The sequence below is a fragment of the Ruditapes philippinarum genome, unplaced genomic scaffold, assembly GCF_026571515.1.
Source record: "Ruditapes philippinarum isolate M1 unplaced genomic scaffold, ASM2657151v2 ctg335_1_1_1_1, whole genome shotgun sequence".
NCBI lineage: Eukaryota > Metazoa > Mollusca > Bivalvia > Venerida > Veneridae > Ruditapes > Ruditapes philippinarum.
Genome location: NW_026863534.1, coordinates 420,709 through 443,164, shown reverse-complemented (window position 1 = coordinate 443,164; position 22,456 = coordinate 420,709). Strand labels below are relative to the sequence as shown.

The 22,456-nt window shown below is 33.3% G+C and overlaps 1 protein-coding gene across 6 annotated transcripts in view; it reads left to right on the top strand.

The window, feature by feature from the left end:
• LOC132722344 (glycerol-3-phosphate dehydrogenase, mitochondrial-like) overlaps positions 1-16,039 on the top strand; it is a 48,704-nt gene extending 32,665 nt beyond the window's left edge. For 4 of the 6 annotated variants that reach the window (XM_060706840.1, XM_060706838.1, XM_060706839.1 and 1 more), the window contains 2 exons: positions 5,190-5,288; positions 11,704-16,039. In XM_060706840.1, the coding sequence (XP_060562823.1) occupies positions 5,190-5,288; positions 11,704-11,814 (210 nt within the window). In that variant the 3' untranslated portion in view covers positions 11,815-16,039. Of the gene's footprint in view, positions 1-5,189; positions 5,289-6,425; positions 6,534-7,178; positions 7,293-11,703 lie in introns of all 6 variants that reach the window. The other 2 variants (XM_060706842.1, XM_060706841.1) reach the window with 2 other exon arrangements.
• The last annotated feature ends 6,417 nt before the right edge of the window (positions 16,040-22,456 follow it).

Genomic DNA, 22,456 nt, shown 5'->3' with positions numbered 1-22,456 from the left:
TTTATGCTGACCAATGAAAATCCTGAGATTTGAGACAGATCTCAGAAAAAATAATTTTATAACCATAAGGCCTGGCCTCACGTCCCTTCACCTCTGTTGAGTTAAATCCTGCATGAAACTGAGGATACTATTACTTTTATGTAAATAAGCTAACTAGCTTACATAATATCAGTGGTTCTTCTCAATGGAATTTAGTTTATTTTAATATTTTTGCATAAAATTAATGCCCACTCATTGCCTGAAATTATGCACAGAGTGCCACTCAAGTTCTTCCTCCGCTATAAATTTTGCAAGCAATTTTATACGTCATTAACTATTGAATTTATCTACTCTAATTAACTCAGTCTTGCAGAGTTGTCATAAGGAGGCAGTTGAAGGCTAAAATGACATTTTGGGCTGTCTCATAGCTTAGACAACACTTGTTTTAATATTTGATAAAACAAAAAGTATGAGTGCCTTAGATTTAAACCGGACAGTGTCTGAAAATTTTTAATGACAACTGGACCATGTCGACAAACCTTGACTTGTTATTGAGATAATTCATGTAACTGTATATCACTGTTCAAGTACCATAACTCTAGCATGAATTTTGACTGAATTATATCCCTTTTGTGAACTTTGTAAAATTCCTGATTGTAGTTATGCTTTCGGATTTTGTCTCAACAACCGCTGGAGGTATTAATTTAACAGTACATTCATTATCTAGGTAAAAAATTGTTGGTTACAGACTAAGACCTATAACTCTAGTATTGAGTTTTACTGAATTACTCCCCTTTATGAAAAAAAACACAGATTTTCTTTTTCAAGGATCTTGTTTCAGTGTCAAGGATAGTAGAGTAAGCTGTCTGTCCGTCCGTCCGTCCGTCTGTCTGTCTGTCTGTCTGACAGCTCTTATTATAATAAATTAAACCCTTTACTCACAAAATTTCTTGAATGGACTTGTCCAGATTCAATTTTTTTTTCTTGGAAGAGTCCATTGTTTATTTTGTAGATATATAAAGTTGTTCATTTTCCGCAAAGAAAGTGGTAAATGTGTTGTTTTATTATAGGAAAAAATGATGAGAAATAGTGCAAGCTTTCTAGATCACAAATTGCTGTTAGTTAAATAGTTAAATTGTTTTCACTATAAATTTAGCTCTTTCAATATATTTTTTTACAAAATTTAAAACACTTTTTCAGAAACTTTTAGCAGAGAGAGCACTGACATATAATCTTCAATAAGGAACTGGAAACCTTTCAAGTTTTAAACAATTGGTTTATATTTATTGTAGTCAAATCACATGTTTTAACCATATAATCATCAATTTGATCATTTTATACAAACAATGTGGTGACATAGGAATGTGAAATCATAATTTTTATGCCCCCGCCATGTAATGGCCGGGGCATATAGTGTTACCCTGTTCCGTCATTCCGTCATTCCGTCCTTCCGTCATTCCGTCCTTCCGTCATTCCGTCATCATCAGTTTCCGTTCATTATCTCCCCAACGGTACAACACATTCAACTTAAATTTGACATATGGATATGTCATGAGAAAATACAGGTCAAGTTCGAATTTGGTCATGGTTCGATGATTTTTGGCAGAGTTATGCCCCTTTTACTTTGAAAATAATATGAAATTTTCAGTTTCCGTTCATTATCTCCCAAACGGTACAACACATTCAACTCAAATTTGACATATGGATATGTCATTAGAAAATACAGGTCAAGTTGGAATTTGGTCATGGTTCGATGATTTTTGGCAGAGTTATGCCCCTTTTACTTTGAAAATAATATGAAATTTTCAGTTTCCGTTCATTATCTCCCCAACGGTACAACACATTCAACTCAAATTTGACATATGGATATGTCATGAGAAAATACAGGTCAAGTTTGAATTTGGTCATGGTTGGATGATTTTTGGCAGAGTTATGCCCCTTTTACTTTGAAAATAATATGAAATTTTCAGTTTCTGTCATTATCTCCCCAACGGTACAACACATTCAACTCAAATTTGACATATGGATATGTCATGAGAAAATACAGGTCAAGTTTGAATTTGGTCATGGTTCGATGATTTTTGGCAGAGTTATGCCCCTTTTACTTTGAAAATAATGTGAAATTTTCAGTTTACGTTCATTATCTCCCAAACGGTACAACACATTCAACTCAAATTTGACATATGGATATGTCATGAGAAAATACAGGTAAAGTTCGAATTTGGTCATGGTTCGATGATTTTTGGCAGAGTTATGCCCCTTTTTCTTTGTAAATAATATGAAATTTTCAGTTTCCGTTCATTATCTCCCCAACGGTACAACACATTCAACTCAAATTTGACATATGGATATGTTTCTGGAATGCCCAGGCCAATTTCGAATTTGGTCATGGTTCAATGATTTTTGGCAGAGAAATGCCCCTTTCACTTTGAAAATAATATGAAATTTACAGTTTCTGTTCATTATCTACCCAACAGTGTTACATATTCAACTCAAATTTGACATATGGATATGTCAAAGGAATGGGCAGGTCAAGTTGGAATTTGGTCATGGTTCGATGATTTTTTGGCAGAGTTATGTCCCTTTCACTTTGAAAATAATATAGATACGTCTTAGGAATAAGCAGTTTAAGTTTGAATTTGGTCATGGTTTAATGATTTTGGACAACCTTATCTTTCTTGAATATTGGAAATTTTTTGAACTTTTTGTTTCAGCACTCATACTTTTGTGGAAATGTATGTATAGCCATTATTTTGGCTACAAATATGAAATATGCTATTTTCAAAAGGTTAAGACTGAATAATTTCAGTGCCTTGAATATTGTATGAAAATGGTTTGTGTTAACACTGAAAAGTTTAAAGGGCTTTGAACTTAAAATGAAAACAATAATTTGTGCAAACAAATTTGGAACTAAATATTATAGCATCTGAAATTTTGGCTGCATGCGGGGGCATCCGTGGCATGATGACACATTTCTAGTTTTTTTTTAAAATGCAAGAGTAAATTCAGAGAAGCATAATTGAACATAGTTTATTATTACATGTATTGCTAAAATTGGGACCAAAATTTAGATTTATAATAATGCCTCCCACCAATTAATTATGTCTCCCCCACCTCGGGGGGAGACATATTGTTTTTGCCCTGTCCGTCCGTCAGTCCGTCCGTCCGAGCAAACATTTGATATTTATGAGCTTCATTCCGTAGTTAAATAAAGAACAAAAGCTCATAAAATTCAAATTAAGAGCTATTTTTTTGATTTTATGAGCTGATTTTGCTTATGGACTTTGGTCCAGGTGTAGTTTATGAGCTGACTTACCTCTTAAATATCAAAAGTTGGTACGTCCGTCCGTCCGTCAGTCCGTCCGTCCGTCCGTCCATTCTTCGTTTCCGGACGATAACTAGAGTTCCTTTTGACCTACAGCTCTCAAACTTCATAGGATGAATGGTCTTATTGAGCAGATGATCCCTATTGTTTTTGGGGTCAGTAGTTCAAAGGTCAAGGTCACAGTGACCGTTGGTCAATTTCTCGTTTCCGGATGATAACTAGAGTTCCTTTTGACCTACAGCCCTCAAACTTCATAGGATGATTGGTCTTATAGAGCTGATGATCCCTATTGTTTTTGGGGTCAGTAGGTCAAGGTCACACTGACCGTTGGTCAATTTCTCGTTTCCGGATGATAACTAGAGTTCCTTTAGACCTACAGACCTCAAACTTCATAGGATGATTGGTCTTATTGAGCAGATGATCCCTATTGTTTTTGGGGTCAGTAGTTCAAAGGTCAAGGTCACAGTGACCGTTGGTCAATTTCTCATTTCAATAGTGTAAAAAAATCTGACAATATGAACGTTTGTTTCAAGTATCATCAAAATCCTTTAAAGGTTTGAAGAATTATGGAGCAGACACAATTTCATTTAATTTCATTTGTGAAACTATATATGATGTGACCATCAAGTGCAATTTCGTTTGACGCCCGCCTGCCATACGCTGATTGAATAACCAGGATTTTCAAAATTGAATACCTGGTTAAAAACAAACAGTTTAGGAAGCATCTTCTCATACAACCTTAACAATAGAAACCATCCATAGACAGCCTTCATTGAAGTGACTACCGGGTATTTACATTATCTTATCTCCATTTCCATTCCTGTTTCCATTCACAGTTATTCTCAGCAGTGGGGGAGACATGCGCTTTTTTACAAAAGCATCCTCTAGTTTTAATTAACCTGACAAAATAATTTGGTAAAAGCTACACACAAAATACCATATTCAAAACTACATGCCAAAGAGCAAATGTATTTTGCATGTAGCTTTTACAAATTATTTTGTCAGGTTTATTAATTAAATTTTATTGAAGCTGCTTAAGGGTTGCTATCAATGAGAGGTGCATTTCAAGTTTAGATATATGGCAATGAAGTTGGAAAATAATCTTGTTTTCAACTTAAACTACAATCATGTACTTTTTTGATAGAACATCATTTGAATTGCAAAAACAAACATTGATAAGTTTATATGTAATATAGCATCCACTCTAGTCCAATGAAAGTTTTAAACATCAACATTTGCGCAGGTATAAATTTAATGAAGAAAACATGAAATTTGTCAGAATTATAAACAGTTATTACAGTATTATAAAAATACAGGCAATTCTGCTATGTGATTTCCATTCTTTGACGTTTTTTTTAACTAAATTAAAATTATTCCATAATTTTTTTGCTCTACATTTTTTAACAAATCTGTCAGGATATGTCTGAAGTTAGATAAAGTTATAAGAATTTGTTTACAGGTTATATGGCCCACTTTAAAAAGTTTTAAGCTTATTTGACTAGGAACTGTTAAGCAAAGGTTATATTTGCAGGAACTGGTTTATACAAGGTCATGGTCAATGAAAATAAACATTACAAACATGCAGTATTATAAAGTATTTCCAGTATCTTGTCCAGGAGACAGATTATTATATAACTCTGTTGGTAACTGAATATACCCATGCTACCAGTGCAGACCAAGATCAGCTGGCACATCATTCTGTGAGGTCCAATCATGGTCCCCACTGTTTGCTATTCAGTCAGTATATTTGAAAACAATTCCCTAAAAATGATTAAATAGTTTTATCCATTTAAGATATTTAGTGTTGTAAGGGGCTAAGTTAGACAATGTTTATTCGGTCAAAAAAATTTCAGAAGTTATGTATGAAATTTTCTTTGTTTTGCAGAAAATTGGAGAAAGAGTTACAGAAGATCAACTCCATGATATACTGAATGAAGTAGATCTGAATAAGAATGCTCAAGTTGATTTAGGAGAATTCCTGCAGGTAAGTTATTGAATATGTTAGATGTATATGTATATTTTCTTGACACATGTCACAAGAAAAGTGTACTAAAACTTCTATAAGTACCTGGAAAAGGTTTGCAGGTGAATTCTTCTAGGTGAATCATTGATTATGGTATTTTGTCATAAGAAAATATTACCAACTTCTATAAAAAAACAACTGGAAATTGTTTGTAGAACTGCTACAGTATCTTTTCTTGAGCAATGTCTTAAGAAAAGGGTACCAACTTTTAATAGTTTCATGAAAAGGCTTGAAGGTGAATTCGTACAAGTGGTTCATTGATTATCGTATATTTTCTTGAGTCATTTTTCAAGAATAAGTACCAATTTCTAACATCACTTAAAATTTGTTTGTAGGAATTTCCTACAGGCTAATTCATTGACTACGTTTCATTTTTTTTGAGTCATGTCAAAAAAAAATGTACCAACTTCAACCTGTACCTGAAAATGGTTTGTAGAAAAATTCCTATGTACAGAATATTTTCTTTGAGCAATGTAACAAGAAAAGCTACCGACTTCTACAAAATGCTTTAAAAAAGGTTAAAAGGTGGGTGATTCTGTATGTCATACTGCTTTATAGGAGATGAGTAAATTTATTTTTTTCAACATTTTTCTTGTGTTGTATGATTTGAATTTTGTAGATATAATCATACAGTATTAATCATACTACTTAGATAAACAATTAAAATTGTGGTGAGTGATATAAAGCAATTATCTGATGACCCTCATGTTTGATATGGTTTAATCCCACCCTATTTATTTAACCCCACCCATTTTCTTCAAGTATTTGGATGTTTAGAGTTTGCTTGAGAATATATGATGACAAAATTGTATGTTTTCCATGTAGTGGCTGGCCAACCAAAATTACTAATCAGTCTTTTGGATGAAACTTTAAATTGTGGTCTCGTGAATGAGTGCTTAAACACTTGGCATACTAAAGAACCAGGAGAAGCTTCTGGAATTGGAGCATCTTTCTGTATCTGTGTCTTGCACTATCCTCCAAAATCTAAAATAACTAATACTCTTCTGGAGGACTCTCCCACTCATTTGGGCAACTGGTGGCGAGTATAGATAACTCAAATAAACACATAATTTCCATGTATGTTTTATTCATCCCCAGCTTATGGGAGCTCTTAGAACCCATCAAGAAGATCATACAGACTCCATATTGCCAGGAAAGAAGCACCGTAACATAGCCTCATTCCTACACAGGGGAAAATAACTAACTGTAATCCTGTTCTGCAAAAAATAGTTCCATGTACTGTTTATAAAGTAGTTCATGTTCAGTAGTACATGTAGTTCATGTTCTGTTACCTTAATTATTTTTTTATTCTTTTTAATGTTACAAAAAGTTGAAGTGTTCTGTTCAGCTTTGAATTGAAAAAAAATAAAGCAACCTTTTATATGTTAACATTTGTGTTACTTGGCTGAAAAGGAGGGAAATATACATGTAATGATACTTTAATTATGAAAAAATTATTTGAAGATTTAAAAATACATAGTTTGTTTTGATATTAAAAATGTTGAAGAAAAAAAAGATCATTTGGTGAGGATTTACAAAAGTAGTCCATAACCAGTCTGCTAGTGGCAAGGCAACTGATTCTACCCTGATGCAACCGGAACAGACCCAAGAGCAGCCAAGATCTGTACAGTCTGATTATGTTCTGCACTGTTTCCTATTCAGTCAGTACAGATTTCGAAATAATAATAAAATTCTCCCTATAAATGATGAATGGTTTTGTCCAGATTGAATGATGGATTAGTCCATTTTTGATATTTAGTAATGATAATGGTTAATTTGATAATTTATATCAAATCTATGCATCATAATTATGATGTTGATTTTTTTTTTCTTCTCTCATTATATTTGTAGGTGATATCGATGATTAAAATTATGAAGGGACCGTACCCGAGAGCAAATAAATACGTGGATACGTCAGTAACTATATGAGAATGACAGTAAATAAATCACAGTGCAATATCTATTGTAAGAGTTATGCACCCCTTATAATCTTATACTATTAACAGTTCTACGTTTTAACAGCTATTTTTCCTTTTAAATTTGCTTACTTGCTTATCAAAATGAAAATGTTAGTTTTTGACAAAAAAACGGTAGAAAAAAAAGCAACAGCAAGGAAAACTGGATGCAAAGTGCTTAATTATCAAACCACCTATCCATCACTAATGGTCTTGTTACTGGTATGTAACTAACATTTTTTAAAGAAGATAATTTTACTTCTTGTAAATTCTTCCTTTTTGGTATTTTTTTTTTATCATTTACAAGAACTGCCCTTTGATTGGTTTTATACCAGACTGCTTCTGGAGCCTGCTTGTCCCTACTGATTCTAGTCAGTGCAACCAGTACAGATCAAGATCAAGTAATATATCTGTGCCATCTGATCATGGTCTGCACTGTTGGCTATTCGGTTAGTTCTTAAATATTTTGAAATTTTCCCTTAAAAATGATGAATGGTTGCGTCCAGATAAAAGATGTTGTAAAAGTTGGAAATTATATTGTTTTGATTACAAACTTTCTTGTAAAATAAATAGCATGGAAACTTGAAATTAGTTTAAAGTTTTTAATTCACACGGCTGAGCTTCTGCAATACCTGGATGATGTAAGTGCCTTTAAATTAATACACAGTTGTCGCTCGTTACTAACATCTTCAGAGCGAGAGTTTAGACCTTTTAAAACCTATTAAAAACCATTAATAAATTATTAAACAAAAGAAATAATAAGAAAATATGTTTCAATTTAATATTCGAGAATTATTTTATCAAGATTTCAATAATTTAAACTTATGTGTCAGACTAGATTGAACTGTGGTTACATCAGTTTTCCATTTATCATTCTTCAAACTTTAAGTCTTTTGGGCATTTGTCCTCTGTAACTGTCCTCTCACCACTGATTTAGAAATCATGTAGGATAAGTAGTCAACCACTTGCGGGAAAATTAGTAATTACTGGTTAGTTATCCAGATAGAGCCGGTTAATTAGTTATCCAGGGAGGCCGCACATTATCCAGGATTAGGCTGGTTAATTAGTTATCCAGATAGAGCCATTAGTTAGTTATCCAGGAGAGCCGGTTAATTAGTTATCCAGAAAGGCTGTTTAGGGAGACCTGCCTCAGAGATATGACTCAAAATGTTTTAAATCTGCCAAAGAAAACCGACAATCAAACATACAAAACATAGAAACAAACATACAAATACCATTTCACTTATGGCTTAAGAAAACTCTGTAATGCCTGCTTGTCTTGGAAGACAATTAACAAATACAGTAGATGTAGTCAGTAGCATTTTGATGGTGGTTAAACTGATCTGCTTGCTTTAGAAGTTTTTACACACACAAAACTGTAGTCACTAGCTAAAACATTGCTTCATTCTTATAACAGTATCCACTTATTTCTTTGCTCTCTAAATGGAAAACAATAATAATAAATGTTTTACAAATACTGTAATACTTTGTATATAAGCCATTGTTTGATCCTTGGGCGAGGTGTCATTTCTCTGGGACAATTAATCTCGGATGTTGTGACTGAATTGGTCATTTGTCCCTCACGGCTGATTCAGAAATCATGATTGTGGCATTTATGTCAGTCACTTGCGAAGAAATTGGTAATTACTGGTTAGTTATCCAGGAAAACCAATGAGGTTGTTTGATAGCCAAGATTTGTAAAAAAATTAGTTAAATCAGTGTAAAAAACAAACTGTTTCATAGATACAAAGTGTCTATATAACTAGAGAATCAGAATCAGTTTTAGTGAAAAAACAAATATGAAAGAATGGTGCATAATTATAAAGTCAAAATTAATTTTCACTTATTGTCTTTAAAACTTTTGTTTTGGTTGGTAATTAATACGTGTTTACGAGATTTTTGTTTGGTAATCTTATTTCACTACCGGTAATTAAATTTTTACCATAATTACCTTCAATTGTATAGATGGACATGTATGAGGCCCCATTATTTCTTGTTTTTGATGACAGCTACAGCTAAGTTATGTGATTTTGTAATACTGTGATACTATAAACTTTTTACCAAGACCACTTTTCAGAAACATATATTGAAGAAATTATAGTTATTGAATAGTTCGATAAACTGAAGTGATGTTTTCCTTTCAGATTATTTATTTTTAATGTTTTGTTCACTTAGATTTTACATAGGTGTTAAAAGATGTATAGGTCTATTTGTACCTAATTTTGATGGGAAAATTAATAAATAAGAAATATTACACAGTATTGAGAGCCTCATAACATTGTTATAGGTGATCGATGATCAGTCAGCCTGGAAATACTTATAATGTTCAATGTTTGAGGCTGGCTGGGAGGTGACTATAATGTTTCCGGAGTAAGTCCATTGTTAAAATGTCAACTGGTATATTCTTATTATATAATATGTTAAACCTGGAGTGTTTTTTATATATTTTCATGCACATTTTATTGCATAAATTAAGATGTTGGAATAGTCTTACTCAAATTAAGAACTCTTAGAATGTTTTTGATTTTCCCAGCTTATCTAGGGGTACAAACACACAAAATAAGCGCTACAGATTGACTTATCTTTTGTGACCAATATTTCACTGTGAAGCTATAACTGTAAAAGTTTGGTTTGTACTGGGGGGATTAGCTTGGAAAAAACTCATGTTTGCCGAGTTCAAAGCTACATCTTTAAGTTACATGCTTTTATTGAAGTGGATGCTAGGGAGTTATGGGCTGTTTGTAGAATAGATACACAACACTACCATTTTGGTTTTATTATCCCCCGCTGAAAAGGCGCGGGGGATATAGAAATAGTCTCCGTCCGTCCGTCCTTCCGTCCGACATTTTTGTCCGGAGCATATCTCTAAAAGTATTTGAGTAATCAACTTGAAACTTCATAGGTGGATAGACCTCATTGAGGAGGAGTGCAGTGCACAAGAATGATAACTCTACCCTGCATAAGTTTTGAGTTATTGCCCTTTGTTATTTTTCAAAATTGATTTTTGTCCAGAGCATACCTCCAAAAGCCTATGAGATATCAACATGAAACTTCATAGGTGCATAGATCTCACTCAGGAGGTGTGCAGTGCACAAGAATGATAACTCTACCTTTCATAATTTTAGAGTTATTGCCCTTTGTTATTTTTCATACCTAATTTTTCACCCGAGTGGAGCATAAGTCAAAAAGTGTTTGAGATGTCAACATGAAATGTCATAGGTGGATAGATTTTATTGAGGAGGAATGCTGTGCACAAGAATAATAACTCTTCCCTGTACAATTTTTGAGTTATTGCCCATTGTTCTTTTTCATACTATTTTGTCCGGAGCTTATGTCAAAAAGTATTTGAGGTATCAACTTGAAACTTCAAAGGTGGATAGATGTCATTGAGGATGAGTGCAGTGCACAAGAATGATAACTCTACCCTGCATAATTGTTTAGTTATTGCCCTTCTATTATTTTTCAAAATTAATTTTTGTCCAGAGCATAACTCAAAAGGCCTTTGAGATATCATTATGAAACTTCATAGGTGCATAGATCTAACTCAGGAGGTGTGCAGTGCACAAGAATGATAACTCTACTTATATAATTTTTGAGTTATTGCCCTTTTGTTATTTTTCATACTTAATTTTCAATTCAATTTTTCTCAAAAAAAGTATTTGAGGTATCAACTTGAAACTTCATAGGTGGATAGATTTTTACTGAGGAGGGATGCAGCACACAAGAATGATAACCTACCCTGCATTATTTTTCAGTATTTGCCCTTTGTTATTTTCAGCCATCAGTATTCACACACGTTTCAAATCTGTAATCACTATAGCTATCAGTTTTCATTACCAAAAGACATCTTAAAATGGAATTATTCTGCTGTACTACATATACATTCTTCCAATGAGCAAACACATTCGGCGGGGGATGGCCATGTTGACATGGCTCTTGTTTGGTTTGGTTTTAAGTCACATTGTGAATGTCTATTGGTGACTTTCAAGCTTGAGGCTGTCACTGGTGGAGGTAGACATCTGGTGTCCCGCTGTACATTATTTCCTGCACAAGCAGGTGTACTGTTTTGTTAGATAGATGGGTAGCTTTCTCACATGAAAGAATCCAAAATCCTATGTGGCATTTGAACCCACAGCAGTGAGTGGCAAGTGGTTTGAAGTCAGCTACACTAACCACTTAGCCACTGGTGGTAGTTGTACCTCCACATGGCAGTAAGCCACATTGAATTTACCAGAGCACAGTTTAGCTGCTGCATGCTTTGGCCTCTGACTAATCTTATAGTTGACCACACCATGCAAAATTTATTTGAATCTGCAACATTTTGATTTTCATTTTTAACCTAGCCAGCTTATCTTTAAGGTTCATATTTCTATATTATTAATTTGATACTTAATAGTTTTGTCATTTAAATCTTTTTTCAGTTAATGAATCGCCTCAGACTGGGAAGTGTAACAAATTCAAGATTTGCCAAGGCTGCAGAGTTGAGCAGTGGTGAGAGAATATCTGTAGAAAGAAGTGGAGGCGGAGTCTAAATATAAAGGAGGCAGTGTTTAGATATAAATGAGGCGGAGTCTAAATATAATGGCCGCCAGGTTCTAGTTTAAAGAAAGACTGGTTACCAGTAAATATCAGTTGTGCATCTTTTCGTATCAAGTGTCCATAGAATTTTCAAGAATTCCAATATTTATAAAGTAATAATTGTTAGTTATTTAGTTTTTAGAGTTGTTAATATTCTTTTTCTGTAATTTTATTTGGATGCCTTTATTTTAAAAAATAAAGTTTAAGTAAAACTGTTTTTAAGAATGCTGCATAGCCATCGGCCCATTTTGATTTTTTTAATTAAAAAGTCAACCAATCAGAATACAGGTTACAAAATGAAATTGAGAGTATTTAATTAAATTGACCAATGATAATAGTGCTATCAAAAGAAAATTTGAATCACCATTGTTGTTGTTAATTCTCTTATGAATTATGATATTGTAGACTGTTTGAGAAAATATTGGATTGTTTAATAATTTTTATAGAGTAGATATTTTAAAGAAAAATGTTTAAAGGGACCTTACTGAGCAGTGATATACCTCCTTATGATATTTTATGAAAATAAAAAAAATTATAAAAATATGAAAAACTAATAATACATTTTTTTTCATTTTATTAAACTGATCTTATGACTTAAATACATGTGTATATATATAATTGATAGCAAAGCATGGCAATTAAGATATGCCCTTCTTTTGTTACATACAAAAACATGACTAATTCTTTGAATTAACCTCTTTTCTTCTTGTTATACAGATCAACATAAATGATATAAAAAGTTATAGTGGAATGATATATGATGTTGGCCATATAATATGATGTTTTTGTGATATATTTAAGCCACGTCACGACAAAACCAACATAGAGGGTTTGCGACCAGCATGGATCCAGACCAGCCTGCGCCTCCGCGCAGTCTGATCAGGATCCATGCTGTTCGCTATCAGTTTCTCTACTTGTAGTAGGGTTTGTAAGCGAACAGCATGGATCCTGATCAGACTGCGTGGATGCGCAGGCTGGTCTGGATCCATGCTGGTCGCAAACGCATTACGTTGGTTTTGTCATGATGCGGCTCATTTAACATTTAAGTCTAAGTGTTTGTTGATGTTCGATGAATCTTAACCTTGAATGTTTAAATGTGCTACATGTATATGTTTGAAATGTTCATATATCTAGTAACCGTGCATCATTCTGGAGTCTATGTGTTTATTTGTTGTTTTAAAACGTTCCTCCATATTTGTGAAGATAAAAATAATTGAAGTTTTATACACATTTTCTATCTTTTTTCACGAATAATTATTAAAATTATGACTTCCTGACTCGCCTCTTTTCTATGATTGGCTGATGATATTGAACACTCTGATACTCTTAACCAATGAAAATGCTTGTTACATATTTTGTAGGATCTTAACCAATGAAAATTCAACGTACATATTTTGTAGAATTTGATTCGCTCATAAGACCAAACTACATTTCTATCACACATTTTGATTGGTTGAGCATTAATTTGTATGTTTTCGTACCTTTGTATTTGAATAAATGTAGAATAGTTAATTATATATTGTAAACTTCATGTATGTTTTGCTGAAAGTAAACTAATTATTTTTATTATTGATAAATGTAGTTCCATCAAAATTGTGAACTTCTTTTTACAGTTGTAATATTTGTGCAATTTTAATGCTTGTAAGGATAAAATTATATAATTTTTAACTGCATTGTCAATATGCTGTGTCTGTTATTAAAGTCTTCATGCTTCAAGCCAAGCAGCATAAATATGAGCGGAAGCCTAAATATAGTTTTGCTTAACCCGACGCTAGCTGGCTGCAATTGATTGCACTAACATAACCAGTGCATACCAAGATCAGCCTACACTGTTCACTTCCCAGTCAGTGTTTGTATGAAAATTTTACCTTAAAATAATGAATGGTTTTACCAGATTGAAACATGGATGAGTCCATTTTAAGATATTTGGTGAGGAAAGGTTGATAAAAAAAATGGCATCTGTGGTTAAAGCAGAGTGGATAATTGTTAAAATAGGCATATGAAAAAAATATTTGTACATGATTGTATGTTTCTGTACATATATGTTTGGCTTTTGTTAAATGTTCTGTTAAAGTTATTATTGTGTGTTAATTGACGGAACAATAATTTTAAGGGCATAATGAATTTGGAAACTATCTTAAATCCAGTTGAATTTGATTTTAGACATGTGTATTATGTTTGTGCAACAGAATTTGAAATGCCAATGACTGGGAAAAAAGTTATATTATTTGTGTTATGGGAAATCACCTATATATTGTTGTTTTTTTTTTAATCATCATGGTAAACATACAAGTTATTAGAAATATGTTAATTTTATATACTTTGCAAAGCAAACAATGATTAATAATAAGTCAGCTTTAAAACACCCCTATCTTATAATATATTTATTCAAAAATTTCATAAACATGCCTTTTCATAACCAGTTGTATGAAGTTAATATAGAATATTAAATCTACACTTAACAAAAGTTCTAACCGATCACTTTTTAAATTTTGATTATTTTATAACGGGTCAATAGATCCTTATGAAATTTTGCAGAGGTAATTTTTGTGTCATTTCCTACCGATTTCTGGAAAGAAATATAATTTAATACGGTTCCACGCACTCACGCGGGAGACAGGGCGCAGTTTACACATTTTGGCACGAAATGTTCGTGCAGAGCGTGGTGAGTATTAAATTTTACATTGCATAAATCCTTGTTAACTTTATAAGTGAAAAAACATAAAACATGGCACGAATATCGATGCAGGATCGTGCCGTAGCAGTAGGAATGTTGAATGCTGGAGTCTCTATCAGACAGGTTAGTGGCTGTTCATAACAATATTTTTTTTAAATATCGATAAAGTATTATTTAAATAGAAAATGTTATAACTTTATTATTCTCAATGTGTTCATTCTCTTCGAAACAAAATAAAAATCGGATCTATTGGTTTTATTCTTTTTCATATATAAGCGAAAACTCAGGGTGATCGGTTAGAACTTTTGTTCAGTGTATGATGATAAACAAAGAAGATTTTTTGTTTTGTTTTTGAATTTGATCCTGGTCTATAAATCTTAAATAACACGGGGGCCTGATATAGAAACTGATTATAATCATTTCCATTCCTTGATATACATGTATGATGTTTTATAGTAACATTCTGCTTTGTAAATGTCTTAAAATATGATAAATAAGTTATTTTCTTGTCTATGTTTCTTTGTGTACTATCAGATATTCATTTCACAGATCTCAGTCTTAGGATAATTTGTTTTGGAACCAGTCTGTATTAAATCAAGACTCTGATTGGTTAATTCAAATCATAGATTTGAATTTGACCAATCACAGGACTCCTTTCTCAAGACTGGTTCTCTTTGTTTTCAATGGACTCCATGAAGATTGTTTGGGTTTTTTTTGACATTACAGGACTGGAAATATTATTACAATATTTTTGAATCTTTTCAAGTTTTGAATGTAGGTCTGAAAATTTAGGTGCAGCTCCTTTAAGGTTTTGTTTGAATGTTACAATTCAGTGTAGAACTTTACTTTGAAAGCATGCAAACAAATAGGTGTGACAGTCTTTGACTTCCTTTTTAATCCTGTCACCAATATAAAGGCATAAGTATTGTACATGGTTGTTCTGAAAATACTCTTTCAACTTAAAGAATGGCCTCTTTCAACATATCATTTAGAGTAAGAATTTAAAAATGGACAAAGGTGTATAAAGTTTTGATTTTTCATCTGAAAAATAAGATTAGTTGCATGTTTTTTTATGAAGATAATGAATTTAATGTTAAATATGAATTACATGTAATTGGAAAAAGACCAATAAAAAGGTCAATTTAAAAAAAACAACAACAAACTAGCTAGCTTACAGGACATCAAATTGGTTGCATACTTTACTGAGCTGTGGGTTTAAATCCCATTGGAGACTGTAAATCCTTTCAAGTGAGATACATGTAGCCATCCAGCTGGTTCAAGAAAAGTTTGTGGTTCTACTCAAGTTTAAAAAAAATGATTCAGTTAAGAAGTGAATGATTAATAAATGATAAATGTTCTATGAAAAACAAAAGTGCTAAATGAAATTAAGCTAAGTGTTATCTTATATAAATTGTGCATATTAGAACTTTTCTCTTTTGCTTTTTCTTTTGTATTATTTTTGCAAGTTTTTTTTAAACAATAAAGATTCTATCTCTGTTGAAGTCTTTGTTTTCCTTTCTTTGTACAGGATTGTTTTTTCTTGCATATCAGACAGGATTATCTACCGTTTACACCGGTGCTAGAATCATATAGTCAACATCTTTCAATCTAGAAAACTGAAATTTCCTGTGCGAAAGGGAGACAAATCAGGTCTTAATAATGCATGGTATGAACTGCCTGCAGCTAAAATCTTGAATAACTTTCAGCTCAATCATTAACAGCCTTATACCCAACCTACCTGAATTTTATGTAATGGATTTGCCCAGCTTGAATTTGGAGATTCCATTATTAAAATGCTGGAATCAGACAACCAGTGGTAACCCGGGTCAGACTGCTTTGAAATGCCAGACTTTGAAGATTTATTTGAAATTTCTCTTTTTCCAATTCGCAGTAACCATTTGATTATATTGGTAGTAACCAGTGGTGGCACGTTCGACATTCCGATTCACACACATACAATACTAATGATCTTTCGGGTGAGATCTTAAATACCTAGGTCCACTTTACTGCTCTTCACCTTGCATGGAACTACCAAGGTCGCATCTGGAACGGGGCAACTGCTGTGTCATGTACTCATTATTCTCTACAAGGTGAGTCACAATATAGACAACTGAATGCAAAAGATAGAAAATAAAGAATAAGTTTTAAGCATCCATCGGCACAATACAATATTATCATTGGCTTAGTATGATTGAGCGTGCCTAACTTTTAGCCTTTTTATTTCTCATCTGTCCCTTCACTGCAGTGTCAATGCGTTGTTACTACTGTTTTGTCGTCGAAATAATAGACTTTCATCGTATATTTTACCATACATACGATTGTCCCTGCAGGACAGACCCTTTAGCAATGGTCTGATAATTTAAGGCAAAAGTCCTTGCTATTTCCCTGATATTAGAGAACTGGGGCTATTATAATGGGGGTTATAGTGCAGAAGATTATGAGGGAGTTATGAAAGAGTTTATGACGGGGTTCATGGAGGGGGTTATGACTGTCTGGTGCATAAGCAGACATGTGTGTGATTCGTGCTACATATTAGTATTGATTGATTAAAAAAAGAGCTGAATTCCATGTTAAACAGGCATTGACAAATAGAGAAAATGTCCGTGAATAATTACACTTACAGTATATATGAAGAATAAAAGGTCGAACTGGACCCATAAGCGTTGTCCAATATTGGGGTAGATTTGTTCACTATTGGACTATTTGAGCATATTCGTATACGCGAAGGTTTGTGGCACTGTATCAAAACTTCTAATGTGGCGGTTCATTGCACACCGTCATATATTAAATATTGTTCTTTAGCGAAGTTTGAGGCCCATCGTATTGGATATGATCGGCGCTAAGAATACCCACAGATATATAAACATATTGAGCTCCATGGAATACCATTAAAAGAAACATTGTTAGTGACAACAGTCTTCCTTACCTCCCCCTCCCTGACCATCGCCCAGTAACCAGCCAAGATTTCTTAAGACTAAAATCTACCCCAAAATTAAATGTACAACGATAAATGAAACAGCCATGTTGTTATCAAAGTCAATTAAGGTAGGCATACGTTGATTTATAATAGAAATCACAGATGTTAAAATTTTGCGACATTTACTTTTTACGCAGCATCACATTTCACCAGTGCACATTGAGCATGTTTAATAAATTTGTGTTTGTTATAGAATTAAATAAATGGAATATCATACCGTGTGTCTCAACTGTATTTATTGAAAATGCCAGTATGATGTGGTAAATATTGACACACATAAGATATTTATACATGCACATTTATAAGATTTGTTTAGTCTGATTGATTGACATTCTATCGTATACCATTATCTAAATATAAAAATCAAGACATTTTCATGCCGGTTATACATTTGAGCGATTTGGTCCGAGCATTATGCACGTGCAGCTTTTACTAGGTTAAATACACAGTGTGTTTGATATGTCTGATTTTCACACCATTTAATGTATTATTTATTTTTCATATATGTGCATAAAAATAAGTGTTGCCACCGTTATTTCTACAAAATTCAAAAGACTTACATGTAGTTCGAATTTTGATTGTATAGTTATAAAATTAACGCTGTCAGATTATTACATAACATCTTTAAAAACAAAATAGTTTTAGCTCGAGTTTGTTTTCCAATTACCGGCGACGATGATCCTTTGCCGATGTATGCCGGAAACGATTGTACCCCGATTAATGACGGAAACGGCCGAAACGTTAGTATATGGTCAAAGGAATGTAACTGTCACATAGTCCATTTTTTATTAGGAAAGTCAGATTAGTATCCCTTGTTTTGAAATGAAATTTTGTATATTGCTAGACCAATGGAAAAAGTCGGTTTGGTTCCTGTTAGCTTTTGACCTTTGCGCATTATTTTGAACAATTATTTTATTGTTTTGATTGTTTTTAACTCTTTGAAAGTACGATTAGGTGATTCAAAGTGTTTTCTTTCCATTTTGATGATTCTGCCTGGATTTTGTGTCACCAGTGAGCCAGAATCTGGTTTTCAGTGAAAGTATGTATATTCGAAGGTTTTTTTTTACGGTTCAAGGAGATATAATGAACTAATATGATAAAAAGTTTGAAAATGCACTCTGTAAAAATTGAAATTCAACAATTAAAGAGCGCAAACAGGTGCACATGTTGGTAAGGAGACAGGAACCAAAATGTTTTTTCCAACTTAGCCTTGGAAAAACAAAATTTCATTTCAAATCAAGGGAAACTAATCCCGCTTGTAAATCTCAATATTGAGTTACCTCCCTCTGGTGTAAAATTTGAGATCTAGCCGTCCTGAGTGAGAACTGTGTCAGAACTGTGCTATGGTGAACTGCCATAATCCAGATAGTTAACTACCACCATAACCACCACAACAACAACTCCACTGAAAGGCCCTATGAAAGATAAATATGCTAAGAATGATTTTTTAACAAGTTTTAGTTTGACAAGCATCAGTCAAAATATGTACCCTTGCCGTAGAAAACGAGAGCAATACGCACTTTTTTCTCTTAATTTCCGTCTGTATAGAGAAAAGCCAGGAACGTAGAAGTACATTTCGGGTTTTTTTTTAATCTTTGAATTTTTTTATTTAAGTGTTTAAAATGTATAAAACTTACCATGTGTTTGACATTTTTTTCTCCTTCACATCGAGTTAAGACACACATCTGGAGCAGCGGAAATTCACATATATTTTTACCGATGCTCAATTTTGAGATCCATATGGGGTTCCACCCCGTGAGTATCAATGATGAACAAAAGTTCGAACTAGACCCCTCAGTTCTAAATTACTGGTGGTATACTATAATATAACATTAGTACAAATTCAATTGTTTAAAAATATTATTCGTTTTACTATTATCTTATAAACACAATATTAATTTGATTTGAAGTAACACCAAAAATCCGTACATAAATAACATAGATGTTATCTACATCTCTGCCAAAACCAAAAGTTAAATGTCTTGTGTGGCTTCCACATTTCAGTAATAACTTTCAAAATTCTATTTGACATGAAGAGAATGTAAAGTCTGATTGGCTGCTAGTCTATCATCACTGTTAGCCATTATCTAAATAAAATGTTCATGCCGATCATACATTAGACCAATTTGGTCCGAGCGTTCTGCACACAAAACATCGAATGGGCAACTTATATTTGATCCAATCAGAAATGTAGATAAGCTACCACCACGATCATCACCGCCGCAACTCCATTGTTGATCTCCGTGCACCGAATATGCCAGGCCGTATGAAGATATTATGCTAGGGGCTGTTATTTTACAATGTAACTGATAAAAGTAATAGTTCTTCTTCTTTTTTGACAAGCAACAGTCAAAAACTGTAGCCTTGCCCACCACAAGGCCTGGCTGGTGGGAATACGTTTAGCTCGCTGTGCGGAGCCTTGTAGCATATTTTTCCCAATCAACTGTTAAAAAAAACGACGTTACTTTTAAAATGCCTATTTTAAGGCTATATATGGCGAACGAGGTCTGGTGTTTTGAACAATGACTTTATGATTTCTTCTGGAATGGGCCGATGGAAATACCTTTATTTCCTAAATTCAAATGTTTACTGGGATACTATACAATACGTTAATGATGAAAGGGTATCCCATCTTCACGTTCAGTGAATGGACAACGACGTCTTTTAGGCATACGAGGGGTTATCCAAAAATTCGTGGACTTTCTTTGTTGCGTAAAATATATTTGAGATATTAATTTGAAATTCTTACACTGCTTAGAAGAATAAATAACAAAATAAACACAGAAAAATTCACGTGGGTAGCTTCTTATATTACAACAATATTTAATTTTACATTAACCCATGTCGGCGACAGCGGCGCACTCCAAAAAGTTATTGACGTCAACGTCATAATATTAACGTACAACTTGTGCTTCAACGTTACGCAGTCAATGACGGTTACTGCTTCTCAAAGTAATGTCCATCACTAAATTTCTTATGTCACTTTAACACTAATGATCATGAAATTTTCTTTTCTCTGTTCGTCTGCTGATTTTTATCAATGTTTTTGTAGGTGCCATTCCCAAATTACAACAAAAATTTATGATCGTATTAAGATCGCGCCATTTTCTAATTACCGCGTGTCCGTCACTTTTCCGTTGTAAACAAAAAGGCGTCTGGCGTTTCTAGCGATATCAACAAAAATAAACGGAAATGACGTCCATTATTTTACAGAATTACTAAAATGACATCTTAGAAGAAACATGCGATGTTCAGTGGGTTTTCTTCCTTAATTTTATAGTTTTTTTAGCAAGAAATATACGATGACTTACTCCGATTTTCTACCGTGCGCCGGGTGCCGTGTATGTGCTTATTTAAAAGTCATATAAAATCATTATTTATTGGTACAATTTACTGTTCCTTTCAAAATGTATTGATAATATTCTACAATGTACGCTGATAAAATTTCATTACAATACACGTTGACTTTCAAGAGATATTTCAAAAGTCCAGGAATTTTTGGATAACCCCTCGTATGTTCCCTTTTTTTACACCGTCATGACTAGTGATACAAACCTATGTAAACCCTTGTAACAATGGTATCCCATTCTTAACTAGTTGAAAAAAGAAGTATGTTTTTATGACATATATTTGAGATGTCACTGTCCGGTATTTTGGAGTGGGAATAGCTAAGCTATCCTTACTTAAAGACTATAGTGAACGCTATTCAGCACTACACTAAATCGGACCTTCTCGGTCGTTTCCGTTAAACTTAGGATAATGACTATGAATAATTGCCGAGGTGTTGTACATATCATTACAACGTGTTCCCTCTTCAACAAATTTTTGAATTATTATGGTTCTATGGTTCTGCACATACCACTTTCCAAAGGGACAAGGGATATAAGCCCAGAGGGCATTGTCCCATTTCATGGCATTCTTCTAAATAAGATCGATGTCATGCAACAATGACATCTGTAAAAATCATAAACACATATTTGTATATTTTATTTTATTTATCTGGGAAAAAAATCAGAATATATTGGTTTTCAGTTAAGTACGAATTGTGAAAGTGTTTGTTATAACTGCGGAGATAGAGATGGGCAATTGAGTGCTCCATATCTGGGAAGATGAATTAAAAAAATTCGCCTTGCTTCCTACATGTCTTTGGGGGAAATGAACGTTATTTTGTGCATGCTAGGTTATAAAACTGCACGTTTTTCACGTCGACCGTGATATTGATAACGAATATATCATAAGTCGGTGCTCTATTTCGCTAAAAAATGTTGCTGTTATCATTGCATTGTCTTTCACGCAATGCTTGGTTAAAAAAAAACAACGTATTTTCGAAAACTGTTGCAGACAACCTTATAATCCCTCAAAATAATGTCGTAATTTTGAGAGCAACTGAGTGAGGCAAAAGATAGGCTATCATGAAACTTATAAAGGCATCCATGTCTCCGTTATATTATCATAGGTTAATGATAAGACATGGGTCGCAGATTCGATTCCTTGTTCCATCATTAGCGGTGCCAATGGTACATAACCTTAAACGTACGGTGTCCTTGTCGTGCCATTTATAATAAATGTCGTGACGTCCATTGTGTTTAATGGTCGACACACGACAGTGCGTAGTGACATCGCGCCATATTGGCACTCTGTATAAATCTATATACATGTTTATATTGGTCTATCCTTTACAAAATTATTGAATGAATTTAAAAAAAATACTTCTAAAATTACCTGAAAGAAAAAAAAAATGTTTGTATATTAAAGCACGGATTGTCAATTAAAGTCCGTGATTAAAGGAAAATGGCGCATTCACAAAATCATTAAAACCCTACTTAAAGGCACATAATGTCCCCATAAAATGCTTTCATCTTTTTCTTCTGTTGCTTTTGGCAACTAGTACAGTTATAGTGATTTAGTATTTTGTATGGAATATGGAAGTCAAAATACTTCT